The 26,874-nt window shown below is 43.5% G+C and overlaps 1 protein-coding gene across 2 annotated transcripts in view; it reads right to left on the bottom strand.

Annotated features, from left to right (window-relative positions):
* Positions 1–26,874, bottom strand: part of EDARADD (EDAR associated via death domain) — an 83,146-nt gene that overhangs the window by 23,717 nt on the left and 32,555 nt on the right. For both annotated transcript variants that reach the window (XM_061404918.1, XM_061404917.1), the window contains 2 exons: positions 23,904–23,943; positions 16,840–16,898 (listed from right to left, as the gene is read on the bottom strand). In XM_061404918.1, the coding sequence (XP_061260902.1) occupies positions 16,840–16,898; positions 23,904–23,943 (99 nt within the window). The remainder of the gene's footprint in view (positions 1–16,839; positions 16,899–23,903; positions 23,944–26,874) is intronic.

Raw genomic sequence — 26,874 nt, 5'->3', positions numbered from 1 at the left:
TGTTCAAAACTATACTATTTTTCAAAACAGCAATAAGTGAAACAAAAATTTTTTGTTCCCTAATCTCTCATCCCAGCTCCTTGCCCAGAGACCATTAGTTACAATCTGGAGTGCCTCCTTCCTCATTCCTTATTGATAGCCACACTCAAAACCTACCTAGAGATGTTGTTTAGCCCAAAACCATATTAGTATACAATTTCATTTATTTAACATTATATTGTGAATATCTTTGAAGGTCAGTAGCCTCTCCTCTTTCCAATGGCTTAATATTACTCTGTGTCAAAGTACCGTCATTCATCAACCACCTCCTTCCTATGTGCATGTACGCTACCAGCAACTCTTCTCTGCTTCAAACACACTCTGCAAAGATGTCTCCAGTATCAAGTCCTTAAAGGGGGATCACTGGATCAATGAGTAACAGACGCTGCCAAATAATTTCCTGAAAATTCCATCAGTTTACACTCTCAACTGTGTATGAGGGCAGCCTCCACACCAACTGGAAGTTTAAGTGAAATTTAGCACACTTGTGAGATTTAAAGTCATTATAGTTCACAGAGCACTGAATGATAATGAGAATAGAAGCCACTAAGTCAATTAGAGCGGATAAAGTAAAGAACTAGGGACTTCCCTGGTGGTTGAGTGGTTAAGATGCCATGTTCCCAATGCAGGGGGCACAAGTTCCTAAGATCCTACATGCTGTGTAGCTCGGCCAAAAGATAAAAATAAATAAAAAATAAATTAAGAAAAGTAAAAGGCTGTACAATTTTAATGGTTAGGAAACTCTTTATGCTGCTCTCAGGATAATAACTATGAAGCTAGAAAGTAGGCATGTTTGCTCTTTAGCATGTACCTGTCTTATCACAAATATTTTCTTTTGACTTGGTACCAAACTATAAATAAATCAAAGACACAGACATTCATAGGTTCTATCAAATTAGAATACTATGATTTTTCTTTTAAAATGTCATATCTGGAATATTCACTAGAGACAAAAGGACTCAAGGTTCTGAGATGATGACTGCGGCTGGGTGGCATGGATTTGTGGTGGGAGGAATAGTTCACATTTCATCACTTTCCAGGAATCAAAGACAGAGAGAGGAGGTGGTCCTGGTTCAGCCAACCTAGGACTGGGCCAGACAGGTTCCATCCCAAATTAGCAAGAGCATCACCAAAATGCCTGATGAGTTGAGACTGTTGCCAGCCAAGTTGATGGATAGAAGCAGCAAGGGGGAGGTAAAAAGAAAAGAGACCAGGCTGGGTCAGAGACGTGGGAGGGATTATCCTCGGGGATAATCCACCACAGATGCAATGGTTCCCATGGATGGCCGAGCATAGTGAGAAGGCAAGCAGGTCACCATCCAGGATAAATAAATTACTGGTTCAAGAAAGTGCAATCTGTTTGGACTGGGAGATGGTGATTGTAAAGCTAAAGGGAGTCCCTCTCATGAGAGTTAAAAACACCAAGTGTAAGGGTCCTCCCGGGCAGTCCAGTGGTCGCAACCCTGTGCTTCTACTGCCAAGGGCCCAGGTTCAATCCCTGGTCGGGGAAATAAGACCCTGAAAGCTGAGCAGCACAGCCAAAAATAAAACAAAGGAACTGGAAAAAAAAAAAAAAGAAAGAAAATCCAGATCAATAATGCAAAATTCAGTGTTTGCGATCCAATAAAAAAGTTAGTAAACAAACAGGGGCCTTCTCTGGTAGTCCAGAGGTTAGGACTTCCCTTTCAATGCAGGGGGTGCAGGTTTGATCTCTGGTCCGGGAGTAAGATCTCATATGCCTCCAGGCCAACAAATCAACACATAAAACAAACAACATTGTAATAAATTCAATAAAGACTTTAAAAATGGTCTACATTAAAAAAAAATCTTTAAAAGAATTTAAAAATCATACAAAGAAGTAGGAAAATCTGATTAATAACCAGGAAACAATATCAGACAATTAAAAAAACCTGAAAAATGCCAAATGTAGGTTCTGGGCAAAGTTCTCTAGTTTTTTCTGGTTCCACATCTCTAAACTTCACATCAGGGTGAAGGAAGGAACTACTGAATATTTTCTAAATGCAGAATGATCTGATTTTCCCCTAAAGAACAAACAAAAGGACTCGCCAATCGATCAAACAGATCTTGTTGGAGCTTGAAAGGATTGCTGCGTATCAAGGAGGGCAGGTAGGGGCCTGCTGGGCTGACTCACAGAAGACACCATCCAGGGCAAGTGCTGGTGGGCCCGTTCCCTGTTATTAAAACACATGTAATTGCTTCAGGTTTGCAGATGGTCTGATGGGCTGCTACCTCTGCCAAGGCAGTGAGGCTGCTGGATGGGATTCTGCCAGCCACCTCTCAGCCTAATTTCAAGAAAAGGGCAACTCCTCCATTTACCAATTTTGTTCCCGAAGTTTTTCACTAGTGGTCTGCCAGACTGACAGCACTGAGAACTGCGGAAAAGCCTAAAATCTCCCCTGGTTTAAGCCAGGAAAGAGGCCCAGTCACAACTGATAACACCAACTGCTGCTGCTGAGAAATGCTAGGCGTAGGGGCCCTGATGAGGAAGGCTCCCGGTCCCAACTCTGCCACTCAGCCGCTGGCTCAAGTGCCCTCTGCAAAACAATGTGATTTCTATGCCCCCCCCCTCCCTTAAGCTCTAACGATGCCAAGTTGTCAATTTGGGCATCTAAGTCCAAACCCGCTATCTAAATGGTCAGGATTAGCAAGGCCAAGCCTTCTCTCTGATTTAGTATCAGGTGGCAAAAAGCTCAGGACATAAGGTACAACACAGACAGGACTCCAGCCTCTGTCACAGTGGAGGGTGTGTGGAAGGCCTGGGAGGAAGCGGGGAGTCCAGAGGGTATTATGAGGGGTCAAGGCTATGGGGTGGGGGGAGAGTCCTGCCTAAGATAACAAAGCATGTGTCCTTAGAAATAAAAGACTTCTGTTTGCTTGGTAAATTAATAAGATACAAAATTAATCATCATCTCTAGGGGTTGCTACTCTAGCATCAATCAATAACTGAGAGTTTTTAGGCTTCAGTGTCTGGGCCATCGTATTATACTCTGTGTAACACTATCAGTGGGCTAGCATGCTTGGAGTTTCTGTGCTTTAAAACTGGGTGGATGTTCCCTGTGCCCCCACCCCCTCCACTGACTCTGAGGAACATTAACTTTGAAAGGCTTGTTTAATTTTGAAGAAATCAGTTAGCTGTTGTTAGGCTTTCCATAGAGAAGACAGCATGTTTTTAAAAAGTTGGTGGTATTTACGACTAAAAATAGACTTCGAGCCCTTATAGCTTGCTTAGTGGAAGAACTGGCAGTGTGGTCTATTAGGTCTAACCTAACAGAGATATGTAAATGGAGTCTAAGGAAATATATAGCCTTCAAGATGGGGACTGACACATGGACATCCACCACAGCAGTACTGAGAAGAGTAAAACAACCTCAAAGTACCATAATCAGGAAACTCAAGTAGCTCTATGGCATGGAATGTAACAGGATGGAGGATGGGAAGCACCTCCCACAGAGAGGTGCCTGGTTAATCCCGAAGCACCAGCCTTCAGCTGATAGAAGAGGGAGAGATTTCTTTGAAGGAATCAGTAGAAGAACTGAGAGCTGGGGCTGCTTTTCTTCCTCTATGTGTACGGCTCTCTGTCCCACCCCCAAGCCAAGTGAAGGGGGCCTCAAGATCACCGCTTGTCAGAGGTGCTTGCCAAAAGGAGGAGATGTTCTCTCACTCTTAGCCTGATGCCTGTCGATCGGTAGATGCTCACAGTCCCAACCGCTCTGCCACTGGGACACCTGCCCTGTGTGGGACCTTGCCCAAGGTAAGAGGTGCAGAACATACTCCTGAGACAGAAGGACCTGGGGTGAGCTGTTGGAGGCATGTGTGAACATTCAGCTGGGGATGGTTTGCCCAAATCAGGTAACTGCAGGGTTGAGTTCCCACTTGCTGCAGAAGGGGAGGAGAACCAAGGCCACTTGCCCCTCTTTGGGGACCTCAACATTTCAAATCAGGCTTGAGTTGGAAGTGAAGAGAAAAGGTTTGAATTGGATGAGAGATTTAACTACTGTATGGAGTTCACTTCATTTAAATATACTAACCAGAGATTTAAATATACTAACCAGACTATTAGATGCTGCTGCTGCTGCTGCAGGATGCTACTGCTGCTGCAGGATGCAGACTACTGGATGCTAGGAGACATATTACTATCCTCATTTTTCAGAGGTGGAAACTAACAGAGAGGTGAACTAACTGTTAGAGGTTAGAGGTGAACTAACTGTTCAAAGTGATATAGCTCAGTGGCAGAGGTAGGGACCTGGTAGGTCTGTCTAGCTCCAAAGACCATGGTAAGGCTGGTTACAGTTCCAAATATGGATTCTAGAGTCAGACTCAGAGAAGGTAATGGCACCCCACTCCAGTACTCTTGCCTGGAAAATCCCATGGACGGAGGAGCCTGGTGGGCTGCCGTCTATGGGGTCGCACAAAGTCGGACACGACTGAAGCAACTTAGCAGCAGCAGCAGCAGCAGAGTCACCTATGGCTCTACTATGCAATAGCTGTGTGATTTTAAACAAATGATTTAACCTCTCTGTGCCACAGTAAAATGGGCAGAATAACAGTGTATCCCACATAGGGTCATTTTGAAAATGAAAGTTCACACTGCTGTATTTAACATGGATAACCAACAAGGTCCTATGTATAGTGCAGAGAACTCTGCTCAACGTTATGTGGCAGCCTGGACGGGAGGAGCATTTGGGGGAGAATGGATACTCGTATACACATGGCTGAGTCCCTTAGTTGTACATGTGAAACCATCACAATGTTGCTAATCAGCTGTACTCCACAATAAAAAGTTAAAAAAGAGATATTCCCCTCTCCAGCTGTTAGAATTTTTTTTTAATTATTACTATAAAAAAAGAAAAAGAGTTCATGCAGGTGACTGCTTGGAACAACACTTGACCTTAAAAATGTTAATGGCGATGCTTCTTTAAGGCTAAGAATGCTGAAGATGGCGTCACCCACCAGAAGCTAAGGGAGACAGCTGGGACAGATTCTGTCTTTCAGCCTAGAAGGAGCCAATCCTGATGACACGTGGACTTCTGCCTCCAGGCTGACAGGTCACACATTTCTGTTTAAGCCACTCAGTCTGCAGGATTTTGTTACGACAGCCCTAGGAAACTAATACACATGTGATATGTTCATTGCTTCTGAAATGGAAAAAAACAACTTTTGGGACCTCTGTTTTCTGATAGCAGCAAAGTGAGAAATGGATCCCAGATACAGCTTCTTCCATCTCTGTCAGGAACATCTGCATAATCTCTCCATCAGAAATACATATATTTAGGTGAAGAATACATCTAAAATAACCTAAACTCTTATTCATAAATACAGCACATCAGCATTTCCAATGTGTGTTTCTTGGATTATTGGGCCTAAGAGTTGGAGAACAGGTTTAAACAGTCAAAGAACCCTCTTCCTCACGCTCTCCACATGCAGTGAACTGTCCCCTTCAGCTGCGCTGACCAGCCACTGTGAGGGGACCGACTCAAGGATCAGCACCACCCCCCACCCCCTCAGGCTGCCCCGATTCTATCTCAGCTAACCAGCCACACCCGCTAGCAGGAAGGAGCAGTCTGCATCTGTGTCAAATGCAGAGGTGATGCTGAAGACGTGTCTGGGTTGTTTTACCCTGTGGACACACGGTCTACCCCAGCCCTTCTCACCCCAGTTACACAAAGTCCTGGAACACTGAGAAATATCAGAGGTTGGAGCCCACTCCAGACCACTTCAGCAAGATTCTGCAAGATAAGAGCCAGCCATCGATATTCTGTAAAAGTTCTCCAAGTGATTCTGATGTGCAGTCAGGGTCCAGGACCTTTGTCTATGCAGATCACAGGTGGGCACTAATAAGTTTTGGGCTTCCTAGGTGGTGCTAGTGGTAAAGAACCCACCTGCCAATGCAGGAGACACAGGAGATGCAGGTTTGATCCCTGGGTCAGAAAGATCGCCTGGAGGAGGCCATGGAAATCCTCTCCAGTATTCTTGCCTGGAGAATCCCATGCACAGAGGAGCCTGGTGGGCTACAGTCCATAGGGTCACAAAGTGCCAGACGTGACTGAAGCGACAGCATGCACGCTATAGATAGCTTTTAGTGAGAAAAGTAAATTTAAATCTGTTTTTTGTGGGAGCTTTCTTCCAAGTTTTTTGTTTGTTTGTTTGAATTTTTTGGCCTTGCAGCATGTGGGATCTTAGTTTCCCAACAAAGAATCAAACCCATGCCCCCTGCATTGGAAACAGCCCCACTCCCGGCCCCCACCCCCAGTGTGAACCACTTGGCCGCCAGGGAAGTCCCTCTTCTAAGTTTTGAAATCTGTCCTCAAATTTGCTGCCTATAGTGCTGGATCAAATAGCAGCCAATGGACGGTATAAGACCCTGCCCCTTTCCAGAGCCAATGTTTGAAGTACTTTCTATGTGCAAAGTGATGTGCCATGCTCATGTGAAGTCGCTCAGTCATGTCCAACTCTTTGTGACGCTATGGACTGTAGCCTACTAGGTTCCTCTGTCCCTGAGATTTTCCAGGCAAGAGTACTGGAGTGGGTTGCCATTTCCTTCTCCACGGGATCTTCCTGACCCAGGGATCGAACCTGGGCCTCCTGCATTGCAGCCAGACGGTTTACCATCTAAGCCACCAGGGAAGCTCCATGCCATGCTCATAGGTTACCCACAAATGGCCAAGAAGGGTAGGGTGGTGAGAGAATAAACCAAATGAAGGATAAGAGGGTCATTTGAGACTAATCTCATGATAACTGCAACTACAGATTTGTGTTATGTAAATTAAAATTATTCAGACATCAACCTAGTTGTGCAATAGGTGAGCTTAACCCATGGCCAGACACTTTCTCCCTTCCATTCAATGATTTCATTTGGATGGAGGCAGTTGGCACATCAGAATCACCTATGAGGCTTGTAGAAACTACTTCTGGGTTTGGGAAGGTTCTGCTTTTCCTTGTGCTGTTTTGGAAGCTCAGAGCTCCTGCAACACGGCCCAGTTCCCTTCCTTCCCTCACCTGCCTCTCTATTTCATGATGGCTGGCAGGATGGTCTTGCTGCTGCTGCTAAGTCGCTTCAGTTGTGTCCGACTCTGCGACCCCATAGATGGCAGCCCACCAGGCTCCTCTGTCCCTGGGATTCTCCAGGCAAGAACACTGGAGTGGGTTGCCATGTCCTTCTCCAATGCATGAAAGTGAAAAGTGAAAGTGAAGTCGCTCAGTTGTGTTCAACTCTTCTCAACCCCATGGACTGCAGCCTACCAGGCTGCTCTGTCCATGGGATTTTCCGGGCAAGAGTACTGGAATGGGGTGCCATTGCCTTCTCCTGATGGTCTTGCTAATGCCCCCAAAATAACAGGACTGATTTTGTACAGAAGAGAGTCCTGGGAACCCCCGACAGCCTAGATGCCCGTGGGCATGTCCAGCCCGCTCAGCCCCTATGTGGTTTCTGGAGGGAGGAACCTTGCTGGAGAGTCCTCTGTAGATCACACGGATACACCGTGGCCTCTGGGGCTGTGGAGGAGGGCAGGCCATGAATCTGGACTAGCACATGCTCTCCGTCCCTGGAGACTTCACATCTACAGCCTTTCATGCTGCTTCCTGTAACACTTCTCAAAAATTCACCATGTGCTCTGGCACCCTGAACACAACATAGCTTGTTTCTGATTCCCTGTTACAAATGGCAACTCCCACCCAATCTGGACACTCCCCTTCCAGTGATTTTCTTTACCTATGTGATTTTTTTCTCGGCCACACCATTATCAGTAGAAAGGTTCTGTATTGTATAGATTCATTCACAGTAAATCTTATTTATTTGTTACATACCCATAAAGCATTTATGATGTGCTTGATGGCATCTTTTAAAGATTTTTTTTAAAGTCTTTATTGAATTTGTTACAACATTGTTTCTGTTTTAAGTTTTGGCTTTTTGGCTGCAAGGCAAGTGGGATCTTCGCTCTGGACCAGGGATAGAACGCATACCCCGGGCATTGGAAGGTGAAGTCTTAACCACTGGACTGCCAGGGAAGTCCCTTGGGGATATTTTAAGAGCTTACAAAAACACGAATTCACTTTTTTTCCTAGTTCCCAGAGAAGCTGTTTTCTTAGTTTTCAACAGTGGCCCTACTAGACACTGCTCACCTGCTGGGACTCTCTGAAGCAGATCTATAATCCTTTCCTCCTCTGCAGTCTCAAGTCCTATCAGACACTGAACCCCTGACATCTCCAAAATGTGTTATTTTGTTCTTTCTTCCCCCAAGGATTCTTAGAGGTTGAATGATGTCCCTTAAAAGATATAGAGTGGAGTCCGAACTCCAGCACCTCAGAGTGTGATTGTATTTGGAGACAACTCTTCATAGAGGTAATTAAGTCAAACGAGGTCATGAAAGTAAGTGCTAAATCAGTATGACTGGTGTCTTTACCAAATGGGGAAATGTGAAAGGAGAGAGCCACACCCAGGGGGAAGACAGGGAACAGACAACTGGCTACAAACCCAGGAGACAGACTTGGCACATCCTCATGGCTCTCAGAAGGAACCAACCCTGCCCACAGCTTGATTTCAGACTTACAGGTTTCACACGGTGAAACATTTCTGCTGTTACTGCCACCCTCTCTGTGGTGCTTCATGACAGCAGCCCCAGCAAGCGAACACGGATGTCTTGGAATTACACTCCCCACTCTCCATTCTTCCCTCCACAACCACACCCAGGCCCTTGGGCAAATGGTCTTCCTGGGTGACTGCGATAGCCCCTTGGTGTCTCCTGGCCTCAGTCTTTCTTCCTACCCACCGCTTGGACAAGCCACTTATGAGAATAACGTTTCTAAGAGTCTATTTCCATCCCATCATTTCACAGGAAGACTCTTCCGGGACCTTCCAAGTGCCTGGGAGATCCGGGCCCTCCAGACCTCCTCTGGAGCAGCACCTCCTATGGTAGCAGTTAGAGAAAACATGGACCGTGGAGAGACAGGTATGCTGAAGTGGGAGAAACAAGTCTGTCCCTCTTGAACAGGTAAGAAGCTTGCTTACCTATTGAACGAGTTCAATCAGTGTCTTCTCTCTGTTCTTTTCTCTCTATAGTCCTGTGCTGAGATGCTCTGAGAATCTAAGGGAGAGGCTCTTAGCTTAAACATTCTGATTCAGCTTTCCATGTGGGAGATTTAAAAATGCTCAATTTCACTGAAAGCTCTGAGTGTGCATCACTGTACACCCCTAGCACTTAACAGTAGTGGTGATACATTCTTGGACTCAAATACTGGATGGATGGATGGATGGGTGGGTGGGTGGATGGATGGATGGATGGATGGGTGGGTGGGTGGATGGATGGATGGGTGGGTGGATGGATGGATGGATGGATGGGTGGGTGGCTGGCTGGATGGATGGGTGGGTGGATGGATGGGTGGATGGAAGTGTCATCATCTATCCTCTTGCAATCTATTTCCCATTTATCAAACACTGTCACACCACTACCAAGTTCAGGAAGGCCTATGGCCTCAGTGCTGTATGAATGGAACAAACTCTTTAGTCCCCTGATATCTTTGCTGGATTTCCTTTCTTCCTGCTCCATCCACATGTCATCATTCAAGGCACAACTCAAATTTGACATTGACTAAAAGCAGAGGAACCAGAGATCAAATTGCCAACATCCGTTGGATCATCGAAAAAGCAAGAAAGTTCCAGAAAAACATCTATTTCTGCTTTATTGACTATGCCAAAGCCTTTGACTGTGTGGATCACAATAAACTGTGGAAAATTCTGAAAGAGATGGGAATACCAGACCACCTGACCTGCCTCTTGAGAAACCTGTATGCAGGTCAGGAAGCAACAGTTAGAACTGGACATGGAACAACAGACTGGTTCCAAATAGGAAAAGGAGTACGTCAAGACTGTATATTGTTACCCTGCTTATTTAACTTATATGCAGAGTACATCATGAGAAATGCTGGGCTGGAAGAAGCACAAGCTGGAATCAAGATTGCCGGGAGAAATATCAATAACCTCAGATATGCAGATGACACCTCCCTTATGGCAGAAAGTGAAGAGGAACTAAAAAGCCTCTTGATGAAGGTGAAAGAGGAGAGTGAAAAAGTTGGCTAAAAGCTCAACATTCAGAAAACAAAGATCATGGCATCTGGTCCCATCACTTCATGGCAAATAGATGGGGAAACAGTGGAAACAGTGGCTGACTTTATTTTTGGGGGCTCCAAAATCACTGCAGATGGTGACTGCAGCCATGAAATAAAAGACGCTTACTCCTTGGAAGAAAAGTTATGACCAATCTAGACAGCATACTGAAAAGCAGAGACATTGCTTTGCCAACAAAAGTTGGTCTAGTCAAGGCTATGGTTTTTCCTGTGGTCATGTACGGATGTGAGAGTTGGACTGTGAAGAAGGCTGAGCGCTGAAGAATTGAGGCTTTTGAACTGTGGTGTTGGAGAAGACTCTTGAGAGTCCCTTGGACTGCAAGGAGATCCAACCAGTCCTTTCTAGAGGAGATCAGTCCTGGGTGTTCTTTGGAAGGAATGATGCTAAAGCTGAAACTCCAATACTTTGGCCACCTCATGCGAAGAGTTGGAAAAGACTCTGATGCTGGGAGGGATTGGGGGCAGGAGGGGATGACAGAGGAGGAGATGACTGGGTGGCATCACCAATTCGATGGATGTGAGTCTGAGTGAACTCCGGAAGATGATGATGGACAGGGAGGCCTGATGTGCTGCGATTCATGGGGTCGCAAAGAGTCGGACACGACTGAGTGACAGAACTGAACTGAACTCAACTCAACCACTTGCCTTTACATCTAAAAAAGAAGTTTCTATCTTTCTCCCATCTAATCCTTCTTTTCATCTTACCTCTGAAAAAGAGTTGAAGTTCTTACTTTTAAAATACAACTCCTCTCTCTGTGTTTTTGGTATCTTTATTTATCTAACATAGGTGTACATATATCTCATTTGCCAGATTTCAAATTCCTTGAGGGAAATCAATGTGCTGTGTCTTCTCCAATAGAAAATGCTAAGGACTTATTGGTAGATAGTTGCTAAGAAAATTAATCCTCTCTGCCTTCCCAGGGAAAACAAATCCCATTAATTATTCCACTTCTCTCTCTTTTCCCTCTTAACATTTAATCTCTACACTCCTGGTGACACCATATCCTTTAAAATATGTTGTTTCCCATCCTTAGAGAAAGAAACTTTTGCCATGTTTTCCAACAGCTTTAAATAAAAGCTTACTACTTTTCCTTGCTACCTTAGTAAATCTGACACTTTATCACCCACTCACTCCTCAAGCCTTTTGTAATTATGTTTTTGTCCCTATAACTGAGTTCCTTCCTAAAAGGTCCTTCCTGAAAGTAAGGACAAATGCAAATGTGTCTTTGTAGGGCCTGCCCTTGACTACAAGATGCTGCTGACACTACTTTCCTTGGCATTGAAGCAACATCCAACCCTGACCTTTTTCTGTCTTTATTCAACGTACATATATTGAGACTTACTATGTGCTAGGCATTGAGGATACACTTATGAGCCAAAAGACATAGGAGTCCCTGGCTTGTGGGGAGAGACAATGAGACCATGAGCAACCATTTGAGTATAAACCAGGAAAGTGTTGCAAAGTACAGATGCCTCTACCAAAGACAGCGTTCTTCTCTGGCCACTCCTCTTTCTGCCTCTCAGCTCCTTTTCTTCCTCTGGACTCCAGATGGAAGTGTTCCTCAAGGCTCCATCCTTGGCACCTCTCTTTGCTTTTCAACAAGGACTCTCTCCTTGACAGTCCCATCCTCCTCTCGGGCTTCAACTGCAACCTCCTGAAGCAGGCATCTTAAACCAATCACTTCCTACCACACATCTCAACTCTACAGACTTCAATCTCCTTTTTCTGCAGTCCATAAACAGACAACTCTCAATCCTGAAAAGTGAAAGTCGCTCGGTCATTTCCAACTCTTTGCGACCTCATGCACTGTAGCCGGCCAGGCTTCTCTGTAGATGGGATTCTCCAGGCAAGCATACTGGAGTGGGTAGCCATTCCCTTCTTCAAGGGATCCTGATTCTGAGATCAAACCCAGGTCTCCTGCATTGCAGGCAGATTCTTTACCATCTGACCCATCTCCCACTCTCAATCCTAACAACACACAAATCTTATCTTCCCCCTTAATCCTCTACTGAAATTGTTAGTAGCACCCTCTCTGCTCACAGGCCGAGTCTCATCTCTCTCCAGTTCCCGAGGGTCCCAGATTTGGTCACATAACCATCCCTGAAAGCCACCAATACTTCCATCTGCCTCCTTCTGGCATTTAAGGTTCTAGGGTCCTGGATCCAAATGATCTTCCAGCCTCACTGCCTCAATCTGCCAATACTTCAGCTCCAGGCAAAGTTAGTTGTCGCTGACTCTCCTCAGAGCATTCCTTCTATGAGGCCTGCTCTCACCCTGCCCCTCGGCACACATCCTCAAGTCTATTTCTGTGATCAGTAAATATCAGAGGTGACAGTATCATGCAGCCATTGATGGATGGTAAGGCTGTGCAGCAAACTGGATGAAATGAGATCCAGTTTTCAAACTGGATGAAAACTTGTGAGATCATATTATACAACAAAAGCAAGATGCAAAATTGTCTGCGAACAGGTTTTTTTAAAAATAATTATCCAGATAAAAATATATAAGGAATACATCAAAATGACAAAAATAATTATATTAGAGTGGTGGAATGTTGGATGAGTTTTTTCATTTTTCTAGATTCCAAATTCTATTTAGTTTGGTTTTTAAAATATGTGTATGTTTCAGGACTTCCCTGGAGGTCCAGTGGTTAAGATTCTGTACTTCCCCTGCAAGGGGTGGGGTTTCCATCCCTCATCAGCGGAATAAGATACCACATGCTGTGCAGCACAGCCAAAAAAGAAAAATAAATTAAAAAAAAATATTATATGTGTGTGTGTATGTATGTTTCAAAATAATTTTAGATTTACAGAAAATTTGAGAAGATAATATAGAGCATTCCTATATACCTTACGGTGGTTTTCCTTATTAGCAACATCGTATATTAGTATCACACTAATAATACCATATCAATATGGTATGGTATCAATATAATATCAATAATACCCTACCAATATCAATAATTTAATGTGGTTTTTAAAACTTAAAAAAATTACAGTTTGGTAAAACCAAATAACCAGCATAAACAGAGGAAAAAGTAATTTTTTCATAACCTCTAACTCCAACTTAGCATCCTCATAGTTACTATTTTTCTTATTATCTTGGTCTCCTCTTGGCATGGATTCTTAACTAAAAACTGAAACAAATTTTGCTCTGCTATCATTTGCCACACATGTGTGCCTGTAGTTAAAATTTTATTATTTGATTTAAAGGTTCTGGGAAATATTTTCTATAAACATAAAGAACCATGAAATTTTTTTTAAACAGCTGAACCAGAGCCACATCTAGAATCTAAGCTGTGTACACTGCTGTTCAACAAGTCTAGAAGCTCTGCTTGGGTCTGGTCTCCTCCTTATTCCCCCCATTGCCTCAACCCCCACCCTGAGTATTACACATCTAAGAATACCCAAGCTCAGGACACAGACTTGGTAAGTACCAACTGTAACAAACTGGACAAGTAGGATAATTCTAATTGCTGGGGTATTGATTTCAAATTACTAAAAGAAAAGGATTCTTTATGAAATTTTATGAGATGTCAGTTTTCCATTTTTGATAAACAGGACATCACAATGTCGTCCCTTGACATCATTCAAAAAACCTGGTTAAAATTTAGATCTTACATAGAAATGGATTTTAGTTTATAAATTAGAAAAATCAAAGAAACAGCAAATGATAAATATTCTAAAGAATGTATTTTCAACTTGCTTTTAAAGTCTGAGCTACAGAAAATGAAGTGTTGTGTTGTTGTTTTTTTTTTAACATTTCTCCCCTAGTGAGTTTTCTTTGTTCTAACTGCCAAGTTGGTTTCAAAGATTCTTTCTGGATAACTAGCGGTTAGAACAAGTCCTACAGATTATTCAAAGAAATAACCAACTGAAGTAGTACTTTCTATAGGAAATAAAAAGTGCTACTTTTTATAGGAATATATGACATCCTGTTTTAAAACAGAACTTACATAAAAATCTCAAATATGTCCCCCTATTTGGGGTGGGGGACCTTCCCATGTGGTTCAGTGGGTAGAGAATTTGCCAGCAATCCAGGAGACGAGGGCAGATATGAGTTTGATCCTCAGGTCAGGAAGATCCCCTGAAGGAGTGCATGGCAACCCACTCCAGTATTCTTGCCTGGAAAATCCCATGGAGAGAGAAGCCTGGTGGGCTACAGTCCACAGGGTTGCAAAGAATCAGACACGACTGAAGTGACTGAGCACGCACCCTGCTTTTTTAGTTGAAAAATCTTTTTTCCATCTTTGAAGATAGTCTATACTTGATCAAACCAGAACTATAATACTAAAATTAGAAAATATACTGAATAGTGTCCTAAAACATATTCTGTATCTAATCTTATATGATTTTGGAAAATCCCTAACGCTAAACAAACAACATAACATTCTCCTATCTTGTCGCAAAAAAAATGTGAGGAGCAAAACTTTGTTAAACAAATTAAGGATTGTAAGAAAGGAAAAACTTATACTAAGTTTTCAGTGAACCTGCTGCTAAGTCGCTTCAGTCGTGTCCGACTCTGTACGACCCCATAGACGGCAGCCCACCAGGCTCCCCTGTCCCTGGGATTCTCCAGGCAAGAACACTGGAGTGGGTTGCCATTTAAGTTCACTAAAATAGTTGAAATTCAGTCACTGTCGAAGTCCAGCATCAGGTTATAATTCCTAGGAAAATGCTGAGTATCAGGATTAATAAATAAGAAAATGGTATTTCCAATTGGTGACTAAAGATTGCCAAGTTAAAGTTAGAAGTAGCACCACTGACAATTTTCAAGAGAACTGTGTTTATGGTTAAAATTGCTTATCTTATCAACTACTGTATAAGTCTATGACAAAAGTGACTTGATTATCTAAGAATATCACTATTATTGATTTATTACTGGCTGATGCTTTAACAGCAAGACTAAAAAAAAAAAGTTAATCACTCAGTCGTGTTCGACTCTTTGCAACCCCATGGACCACAGCCTGCCAGGCTCCTCTGTCCATAGGATTCTCCAGGCAAGGCAAGCTTCAAATCAGTCTTGTTAGCAATTAACTTGGTATTACAGAGAGAGCAGGACCCAGCCAGTCTGTCTTGAGGCAACACATCCTTTTTGAGACTTTTAATGTCCTAACTATAGTTATAGTGAGGAATTGTGTAGTTTTGCCAATGAGCTTTGAATGAGTAAACAGAGATAGACTGGAAAGTATCAGAAGCAACTGAAGCACACGGTGACCCAAAGACGCTTCTGGAAGGATGTACAGTAAGTCCCCTACATACAAACCTTCAAGTTGAGAACTTTCAAAGATGTGAATGTGCGTTCACATGTCCAATCACATAAATTAGTTCACGTGTCTGATGTACATGGTCATGTGTGTGCATCTTCTACAAGGGGCTGTGCTTTTGTGTGCTTTACTGTACGGGACTGTATGCAGTCAGGAGTACAGTACCTTTATTTCAAGCACAGGATGTCGGAAGCAAACGTAAAAGCAGCGGTGATACAGCTGGTAGTGCTAAGAAGCGCCAGCTGTTGTACTATATACTGCAGTACTTTTCAAAGTACTATATTGTAAGGTTGCTGCTGCTAAGTCGCTTCAGTCGAGTCCGACTCTGTGCGACCCCATAGACAGCAGCCCACCAGGCTCCCCGTCCCTGGGATTCTCCAGGAAAGAACACTGGAGTGGGTTGCCATTTCCTTCTCCAATGCATGAAAGTGGAAAGTGAAAGTGAAGTCGCTCAGTCACGTCCGACTCTTAGCGACCCCATGGACTGCAAACTAGCAGGCTGCTCTGCCCATGGGATTTTCCAGGCAAGAGTTACCTTCAATTTGACTTAACCATCAGCACTAATTGCTTCAAACCATGTCTCCCCTCATCATCTGGCCACATGAGACTGGAGTGGGGTGCTATCGCCTTCTCCATACTGTAAGGTTAAAAATGTTTTATTTTTCGTGTTTGCTTTGTTATATGTTATTTGCGTGAAAAGTATTATAAAACTATTACAGTACAGTACTATACAGCCGATTATGTTATTTGGGTACCTAGGCTAACTTTGCTGGACTTGTGAACAAATCAGACTTACAAACCGCTCTCAGAACAGATCTCATTCCTATGTAGGGGACTTACTGTCCTTCGCAAGGTGAATAGTAGAAGGTGCCAAGTGATTCTCAACATTTTGGTACATTTTTGTCTGATCTGAAGTTTAAAATAACAAGCACTCTTTTAAAAGCAGAAAATAACAGCTGTATTTTGTAAAAGGACAATTAAATAATATGTTAAGGCTTGGTATCTGAATGAAGTAAAAGTTTTATAAAACATTACAAAAATGTCTTGAAACTACCCAGTTTTGTTGAGGCTTTAAGAAAAAGTTCCCATCCACTGCATACCAACAACAGGCAAAAGAAAGCAACTTTCCTTTCTAACTCAATAACACTGATGGTCTGTTGTTGGCATATGGATAATATTTATTTCAAAGAGCAGAGTAAAGCTACCCATTTACTAAAAGTCACAGAAGCTATATAGACGCACCACATCACTGGGATACTTAAAGATCATTTCCACACTTATTATCCAAAAATCCTGTTCTTTATTTTTAAAGCTCTAGAAGATAATTACTAAATAAATTCTAGTTGGATTACCATGTGCCTAGGGGTAAAAATATAACTGGTATTATTCTTACCTGGTGCTGCACGTCAGAATTTGCTGGGCAGTTCAAAGTAATTGGATCACACTCCTCTTCTATGGATTAAAAAAAAAAAAAAAAAAAAGATGCTCAGCTTGATGAAGAAAGCACATGCTCTGTAGTATAAGGCCTAAAATGAAGACTTAATATTACGTTCTGTTTACATCTGGTAAAACCAGGAGGACTTGAGCGGCCCAGTTACAAGTTCCCCTCCTCGCTCTGCTCCTGTGGACAAGACCCCAGCTAAACAATTCTCCTTCTCAAGGGGATCAGGCACAACCCTTGCTTATTCCTGAGCTGTGGGTTTCGGTTCCCTGCCAGACCACTGAGTTATTCAGACAATTACATCCTTCCCCAGGAGCCCTGGGGCACACATCCGTTTACAGGACAGCCTTGTCACCCGCAGCCCCTGGTTGCTCACTCTGTTCCCAAGCGCAGCCCCTGTATGACCCTGCATGGTGTGCAGCATCGTCCTCCCCCAGGCCACGAGGCTCCGTGACTCATAAGCTGCTGTCAGTCTCACCTGCCAGATGTCCTGTGCGTGGCCATCCTCATAACCCCATGGCAGGATCCCTCCCTGGCCAACGTAGTGAACAGGAGGTGATTCAAACTTTCCCCTCTGATCATTTTACATCAGGTTCCACGGTGTTGGCTGTTTGACTGACAGTTTACTAAGCCCTTCAGAGATCAGGGAGTGGGATAATACTTATCTTGATAGCTCAGCCTCCTAAAAGTCAAACTGAAACCATTTCAGTTCTAAAGTGGGGATTGCCAGTGAAAGTCAAAGGAACATGATAGACATGTGAAACATCTAATACTTCTCATAATTAATTGTGAGGAAGGAAATTCCATTCTTACGCTGTCTTACGTATGTGTTAACTTCATAGCTCCCCAATTTGTGGTGAAGACAAATACATTAAAAGCTGATCTGGGGGACTTCCCTGGTCGTTCAGTGGTTAAGATTCTGCACTTTCACTACAGGGGGAACAGGTTCCTTCCCTGGTCGGGGAACTAAGATCCCACATGTCATGTGGTATGGCAAAAAAAAAAAAAAAAAAGCTGAATTTTTCCATTAGATTTTACTCTTTAACCATAGAATTCAGTATCATATTAACCTTGAAAGCTGACAGAAATACAGTATACTATGAAACAAAAGTTTAGTGGCATGTAAAATTTTAGAGTTATAAAGCCTTACACAGAGAATCACTTAACTCAAGGTTCAAAAGTTAGGGCTGAATGACAGATTGATTGATTCATCCATTATTTATTTTCACATTCTGTAACATGCATTGACCTACTACAGACTGAGCTGATAGATTTGTTCATGTAAGGGGCTATATTTATTGCTGCCTACATGATTCTGACTCAAAGGTCATTTTCCCTTAATATTATTATCTGTGAAATTTAAACTAAAAGCACGGTCTTTTACTAAGATTCCATATGGTATCTTTTTCTTTTTTAAATTTATTTGGCTGCACTGGTTCTTAGTTGCAGTATGCAGGATCTTTGGTTGCAGCATGAGAGATTTAGTTCCCTGATCAGGCATAGAACTCCGCCCCTGTGCGTTGGGAGGGCAGGGTCTTAGCCACTGGGCCACCAGGGAAATCCCTACACCATATCTTTCTAAGCTGGAGCAATGGAGATCTCACCTAGGCTTGTGTTCCTCATGATACAGTTCCAGTTCTCTTGCATGAGAATCACTTGACTGTCTGTTAACAATACAGATTCCTGGGCTCTACCTCCAGACTTTCTGGTTTGGAACTTCGGGGAGTCCAGAAATCGGACACCTAACAAGCACCCCATAGAATTCAGATGCATCCTACTAAAGTGATTTTTCACAGTGACAGACATTTGATTTCAGTCATATTAATTCTTGCAATGGCCGTGCGTGCTGGGCATGCTCAGTTGCTTCAGTCGTGTCCAACTCTACGTGACCCTATGCACTGTAGCCTGCCAGGTCCATGGGATTCTCCAGGCAAGAATACTGGAGTGGATTGCCATGCCCTTCTCCAGGAGATCTTCCCAACCCAGTGATCAAACCCAGGTCTCTTATATCTCCTGCATTGGCAGGTGGGTTCTCTACCACTAGCGCCACCTGGGAAGCCCCTCACAACGGCCAGTGTCATCACTGTTACCCGAGCACTTTTGAAAAGGCAGGGCTTTTTATTTCCCAACACAATGTTAACTTGAAATTAAAAGGCAACTTTTCTTACATGGCCTCCCAAACACTCCTGTGGTCGTATCCTTCTCACTCCCATCCACCCTCCAGTAAAGAAGTTTCTAGAATGGTCACCTTTGTACTGGGGGAGGGGATTATAATTTGGGGGAGGGGCTTTAACTGTTGGTTTACTGTAACAGGAGACTGCCAAGAGTCTGGGTCAAGGTTGGGTGGGAGGCAGTGAGCTGGTGGGATGAGTGGGACCAGGTAACATCATATCACGCAGACGAGAGAGGTTTTTAGTTTCATTTTAAAACAAACTTAATAGCAAAATACCATCAATTAATCGGCAAAATGAGAAATCATAAAATACAATACATTGGCTTGCTAGTTTCGGGGCAGACATTTTTATTGGGTTGGCCATAAAGTTTATTTGGGTTTTTTTGTTACAGGCTATGGACAAACCCGAACAAACTTACTGGCCAACCCAACACTTCCAAATTATTTTAATGATTTCCTCAGTACTTGTTTATTTTCTCCTAACTTTTCCAAACTGAACTACTACATTTCGTTAACAAAAATTTCCAAATATCACCCATGTAGAAGTTCAAATTACACAAAATTATTAACAATAAAATCAGTCTATTTCTCTTTCACTTTACATTCACTATATAATTTTTTTTGAACAATGAAACTCAGAGAAAAATGAAGGTGATAAAATTTTGATTAAATCAAATATATTTTTGTGCAATTTCCCCTCACTAGGAATAGCCGCTGAAATATCAGAATTTTTTTTCAAAAGACATTTTTCTTTCAAAATGTGAAGAGCCACATTCCTTCTAGAATTCTCAAGCCAGTAGTTTCTATAAGATATAGGAATTCATGAAATAAACTGAACCCCAATCTTAAATGAGTCCTGAATTTAGTGCCTAAAGAGTCTCATGCTGCTAAGTCACTTCAGTCATGTCCGACTCTGTGCGACCCCATAGACGGCAGCCCACCAGGCTCCCCCGTTCCTGGGATTCTCCAGGCAAGAACACTGGAGTGGGTTGCCATTTCCTTCTCCAATGCATGAAAGTGAAAAGTGAAAGTGAAGTCGCTCAGTCATGTCCTACTTGTAGCGACCCCATGGACTGAAGCCCACCAGGCTCCTCCGTCCATAGGATTTTCCAGGCAAGAGTACTGGAGTGGGGTGCCATTGCCTTCTCCAAAGACTCTCACAGAGAACCTATAGCAGATACTTGACATAATGAACCGCCTGAAATCTCTAAAATCAGGGGAGGCAGAAGCTACACATTTGTTCCCAAGAAAACAAGTATTATCACATGTTTTACCTCAAAAATATGCTGATCACTGAAATTACACTGGATGCCTACAGTTGACTTACAGTAAAAAGAACAAAATTCAGACCCATTTTTGTTTGGACCATGTTGAGGAACAGTGTTATATTGTCCGTAGGGAAACTAGGAATATACTAGAATTAGGATGAAGATTTTGTGAAACATGCTTCTTTTCTTAAGAAAATATATTTTGAGGACTTTTTAATCATACGGAAATGGTTCAAGCTAATTACAAATGACTCCTCTATTAAATATAGTTCAGTTCAGTTGCTCAGTCGTGTCCGACTCTTTGTGACCCAATGAATCGCAGCACGCCAGGCCTCCCTGTCTTTCACCAACTCCCAGAATTCACTCAAACTCATGTGCATCGAGTCCGTGATGCCATCCAGCCATCTCATCCTCTGTCGTCCCCTTCTCCTTCTGCCCCCAATCCCTCCCAGCATCAGAGTCTTTTCCAATGAGTCAACTCTTCGCATGAGGTGGCCAAAGTATTGGAGTTTCAGCTTTAGCATCAGTCCTTCCAATGAACACCCAGGACTGAGTTCCTTTAGAATGAACTGGTTGGATCTCTTTAAATATAGTAGCCCCCTAGAATTCACTTATGTGTCAGAATCTGAATCTGTACTTAATATAATTCGATTACATTTACTTTTAATCTATAAATTAGCCTCTTCACTAATTTATGTGGGCTTTGTGTTCCTAAAAACAACAAGAACATTACCATAATCATTTAACACTGATATTGGCTCCATTATCTTTAACAAAAGATATCTTTAACAAAATATTGCAGACATTAAATTGTTGTATTATCAAATGCAAATGTTGGAGTAAGTTATCAAACTTCCGGACATGGTTCATTACATTTAAGATCATGTATTTCTTGGAGAAAAATTATGTGCTTAATAATGCTCTTCAACACCATGAATAAAGACAGAGGAAAGGTCTAGAGTATGGTTTTTAATAGTCATGTTACTTGTCAACTCACCATTGTTTTAATTGAGGTTTTGTAAAACTTAAATTATTGAAGAAACAGTTATAGTACAGTTACTGTATTATCAGGCTGCTAAGCAACAATCTTTTTCTCTTAAAACAGGAAATCACACTCAAGATGATAAAAACAAAAAAAAAAGATTTCAGATGGATCAAACCATGGCAATGCATTCCCAGAGTCACTGTGGCTTGGTTGTGCTTAAAACAGTGGTTCCACTCTCACCTCTGCTCTGAGAGCTTTCCACAGTCCTCAACCCTGATTGATCACAGTCCTCTTGCCAGACTTCCCTCCACCCTGTCTGAAGCTCCTGGGTGCCAGGCGCTATTCTTGTGTTTGATTCTCATGAGCACCCTGGGAGGTGGGATCTATCATATCCTAAGCTGTGAAGTCACCTGCTAAGTCCTCTCAGAGCTGGCGAGTTTTACCAGCCAGTTCTCTCCTACACATCCCATTGGAGGGTACACCACATTCTTGAAGCTTCTTAGGCAGGCTCTCAAAGGGAGGTCTGAGACCCACTCACTCAGGTATGCATTAAAACACAGGTTTTAACCCTAATCTCCCACGTGTCTCACCCTCCCCTACCCCACACCCATGTGTTAAATAGCTAGCTAGTGGGGAAGCTGCAGTATAGCATAGGGAAGACAGCTCAGTGCTTTGTGATGGCCTAGATGGGTGGGATTGGGTGGTTTGGGAGGGAGGTTCAAGAGGGAGAGGATATATGTATACATATAGCTGATTTGATCCATTGTACAGCAGAAACTAATCCAACATTGTAAAGCAATTATCTTCCAATTAAAAAAACAACAAACACGTGAAAAACAAAAAAAAACCCTACAGATTTCTGGGCCTGATCCTAGACCCACCACACGATGATTTTGGAGAAGCAGGGCTCAGAATCTGCCTTTTAAACTAGTTCCCCAGATAATTCTTCACTGCACCCTCCCTGAAGTCCAATGAATACTTACTGCCCAGGACAGTTTCCTATCTATGCTGGTGTCTTGGCCTGAACCTCTCACTTTCTTGCTGAACTAGACAGTCACAGGGTGGGGAACTCAGGATGCTGAGAAGTCATTCAGGGAGAAGAGGAAGGGAAAGGAAACAGGCAGGGAGCCAGCCTCCCCTAGAACAACCAGGAATTGGGCTCAAAGGTGGCCTTCAGGCTCTTTTCCTTATACCACTGCCATTCCTGGGTGAAATTGTGTTGATGTCATTTCAGGAAGCAGGGGGACGAGTCTGGTGAGTAGAGAATGAGAGAAGGGGACTCAGCAGAACCACAGACTTGACCACAGATGGGCCCTGGCAGGGAACTCCCTGCCGACCTGCAATCTGGCAGTCTTGTGATACCCATCACCGCAAGGAGGCTGTGGAAACCCACAGCAGGCTGTGCTGGGAAGTCCTCTCTCTCCAGGAAGCTGGGGAGGCCCTGCCAACTCTGACGCTGGTCAGGTCTGCTTGCTCCCCACCCCACCCCTTCATCCTGGGTTGTCAGCAGAACATAAGGTAAGTGCTCCAGTGTGATGGCCACCAGCTCGTTCTCCTTACTAGATACAGCCTTGCAGACTATAGCCTTGGACAGGCTCAGGCGCCTTTCAGATGCGTCTGCACCACACCTGAGATGTTAATCTGTGGATCATGAAAGACAGCTCTTTTTGCTTTGGGACCTGACAAGCATCCCCTTCCCCTTGTCTGGCAATGGAACCTGTGGTTTGAGTAGAACTGTCTCCATGCCCTCCACACCCACCATCTCACCTCAAGGCTCAGACCTGGTCAGCCCTCCATCCTCCTGGACCACAATCAATATGATCGCCACATGACGAAGCTGCTCCTGTCTCAACTGCCCCTAAAACTGAGCCATGTGTGCTGGGGGAAAGGCCCCCTCTTGTTCCACTGTCGTAAGCAGCACCAGCTGAAGCTGGAGGTGGCAGAGACCATCTTTCCCACCACGTGGGGAAAACTGGCCCGAGAATTGAGTCAACACAGAAGACTGAGCCATGAGAGTCAGAGAGAGGGGTGGGGAGAGAAAGAAGAAGAAGCAGGAGATGAAGAAAAGAAAAAGAGAGAGAGGGGGAGAGAGAGCCTGAGATACCATTTTAAATGTTTGGATTTAACAGACTCAAAGACACTAAACCACCAAATCCTTCCTCTCCCCTTTTTCGTTTTTATTGGTTTGGGGCCGCACCATGCAGCATGCAGAACCTTAGTTCCCCAGCCAGGGATCAAACCTGTGTCCCCTGCATTGGAAGTTCAGGGTCTTAACCACCAGGGAAGTCCCTGCTCCGCCACCTTTTTAAACTAATTTGAGTTATATTTCTGTCACTTGCAACCCACAGTCCTGGTTGTCTTCATTTTAAGCATGCTAAAAACACCATAGGAACTTGAGGTATCATTTGATCTAAAATCACTTCTAGATTTTAATTAAAAAATCCATACTACAGATGATCAAATCAGGCACTAAATTATCCGTATGTTTCTGTTCCACAATTTTAACAAATGAAAACTTAACTCTGACTAGTGCTTTGTTCAGGACAGGAGAATAATCACAAGCACAAGTTGTTGCATTCACTGTACATACCTTTAGGGAGTCCTGTGTCTTGAATGGGATACTTGTCTGACTGTAGAAAACCAACAAAAGGGGAAAGTTATTTTTTTTAAACACCATAGTCAATTATAAGATCAAAGTGAAAAGAAAGCTTTGTCTTGGGAAAATCATGATTTTCATTTAAAACCTTGCAAGTTTTTAGCCTTGAATTTATCCATATCCATATCAAGCCTGACCCATGGCTTGTTTTGGTTCTCAATTTTATAGAGATGAAATCAAATTTGATGAGATATCAATGGTAGAACATGAAACAGAACAAGCCTTCAGCTCTGACCACTAAACCACACTTCCTCTCTTGTCTGCAGTGTTATTTTACTTCCTGCAGCTCAAAATTGAGGGACTGTCATATCTTTTCTCACCATTTGTGTGACATGCATTTGGGTCAACAAGCATGTATTCTGGGCAGCTCTCACAGCTGGAGAGCTCTGTCCTGGGTTGACAGGATCGAAAAGGTAAGTATCCCGTAAGTTGCACGAAGATCAGTCACCTATTATGCACAATTATGCACAGTTCCTCAATGCTTTCATTGACGGCAGTACTGTCACAGGGAATTCAAAAGAGCAAATGCTCTTGCAATCACGTATGTCTTTGTTGGTACTGATAAATATGCAGGTATCTAAGCTTCTGGAAACTTCTACTTCAGATTACACAATATAGTTGTTTTCTGTAGATTTCTATGAGAGAAGCTTGAATGTACCCAATTTCCCTAGCCTGCCTCTGACCCTGCCTCAGTTTCACCATCATCTCCTCTGGGCCTTTGGGTCCATGGCTCTCCAGCTTAAACAAAGCTGCACCTCCCAACTCTCCTGTAGGTCTCACCACTGTCTTCCTTGGACAGAGGAAGAAGAGAAATGCAGAACCAGGGATTATTTTTTTAATGGAAAAAAACAAACAAACAAACTGAGTTTATTAACATTATTAAGCTTTAAAATTAACATGACTTCCTTAACATAGTCCAATATTCTATGGATGTTCGAGTTTACATGGTTGTCATCTATGTATTTAATTTTGCTTATTGATCAGGAGTTAAAAGAAGGCTGACATACAGTCGTCACTCAGTATCCTTGAGGGGCTGATTCTAAGACCTTCCATGAATACCAAACTTTGGATGCCCGAGTGGGATTTTAGTTCCCCGACCAGGAATGGAACCTGTGCCCCTTGTATTAGGATCGTGTAGTCTTAACCATGGAGAAGGCAATGGCACCCCACTCCAGTACTCTTGCCTGGAAAATCCCATGGATGGAGGAGCCTGGAAGGCTGCAGTCTATAGGGTCGCTAAGAGTCGGATACGACTGAGCGACTTCACTTTCACTTTTCACTTTCATGCATTGGAGAAGGAAATGGCAACCCACTCCAGTGTTCTTTCCTGGAGAATCCCAGGGATGGGGGAGCCTGGTGGGCTGCCATCTATGGGGTTGCACAGAGTCAGACACGACTGAAGTGACTTAGCAGCAGCAGTCTTAACCACTGGACCACCAGAAAAGTCCTATTCCATTTTATGGAAGGGACTTGGGCATCCAGAGACTCTGTTTTAAATGCCTTTCTTTGGAGTTTCTTTGGAGCAGAAGCCTCCAACCTCTTTCCACAAAAGAAATTAATCTTTATGTTATCAATTCAACCTTTGAAGGGCCTGGGGTTTAAGGTCAGACACACTGGTGGTCAAGCATGTCTATACAACTGAGCCCCAAGAACACTTTGGACACCAAAGGCAGGATAAGCTTCCCTGGCTGTCAGTACTCTGTGTGTATCATCACACACCCTTACTGAGACCTGTAAACACTGTCCACACAGCTGAGAGGGGAACTGAAAGCCACCTGCTTACAACTCTCCTGGGCCCTGACCTATGCTCCTCCTCCTTTGGCTGACTTTAATCTGAATCCTTTTGCTATAATACACCACAATCTTGAGTGGAGAAAAAATAAACATCAGTCAGAAAGAACTTAAAAGACTAAATCCTTCCCCGTACTCTGCCCCCTACAACGTGGAAAACACACCTATACTGTAGTACTTCTCAGACTCTTTTCAAAGTATCTGTCTCAGACTGTGAGTGTTTCAAGAGAAGGGACCATCCCAAGGTTTTGACTAAGTTCAGTCTACAAGAATGAACAAGTGTGGGTTCCCCGGACAGACTGACAGTTGAGCGGGCCTAGAGGGTGCTCAGGACTCAGCATGGCCATTGCAGATGGTGGACATAGAGGATCAAGGCCAGGTGGTTGGAAGACTGGTCAGCCTGCAGCAGAGACGAGGCTGGGGGTGGAAAAGGAAGACACAGGTGGATATGAAATAATGGAGCTGGTTTCCATGGAAGACCCTGGAAGTGAGGTGAAGGGACTGAGGTGCCATTCTAGGATCTCAGGAAGCTTGACTCACCAAACACTGCTGCCTGCTTGGTGCCCACCTCTGCATACAAGAACATGGTCGGCACAGCCTTGCAGAAAGCCAGGCAAGCAAATCATCCCCACACAATAGCATAAAAAAATAGAGAAGACAACAGCTGAATGCCCCAGGATAAGGCAGAGAAGGCTTTCCAGGTAAGGAATGCTTAAGTTGAGTAGCAGGGTGCATAGGAGCTCACTACATGAGGAAGCAGGCAAGGGCCAGCATTAGGGGTATCCCAGGATGGCAAGAGGACGTGGGGCATCTGAGGAGCAGCAAATAGCTGCACACGACTGGGATGCTGAGACAAGAGGACCTCATGTGCCATGTCAAGGACTATAAATTTAATCCTGAAAGCAGCAGGAATGTTATGGCTGAAATCTGTGCACACCCCGTATATGTCGAAGTCCTAACCCCTAGTCCCTCAGACTGTGACCTTATTGGAAACAGAGTCAATGTAGACAGAATTAGTTAAGATGAGGTCACACTGGTGTAGGGTGGGCCCTTCATCTAACAGGACAGACATTCTTGTAAGAAGAGAAGAGACACAGACACACAGCGAGAAGAT

The sequence above is a fragment of the Bos javanicus genome, chromosome 28 (genome assembly GCF_032452875.1).
Source record: "Bos javanicus breed banteng chromosome 28, ARS-OSU_banteng_1.0, whole genome shotgun sequence".
Taxonomy (NCBI): Eukaryota; Metazoa; Chordata; class Mammalia; order Artiodactyla; family Bovidae; genus Bos; species Bos javanicus.
The sequence above is the reverse complement of the archived record's forward strand: the minus strand, read 5'-3'. Positions and strand labels throughout refer to the sequence as shown.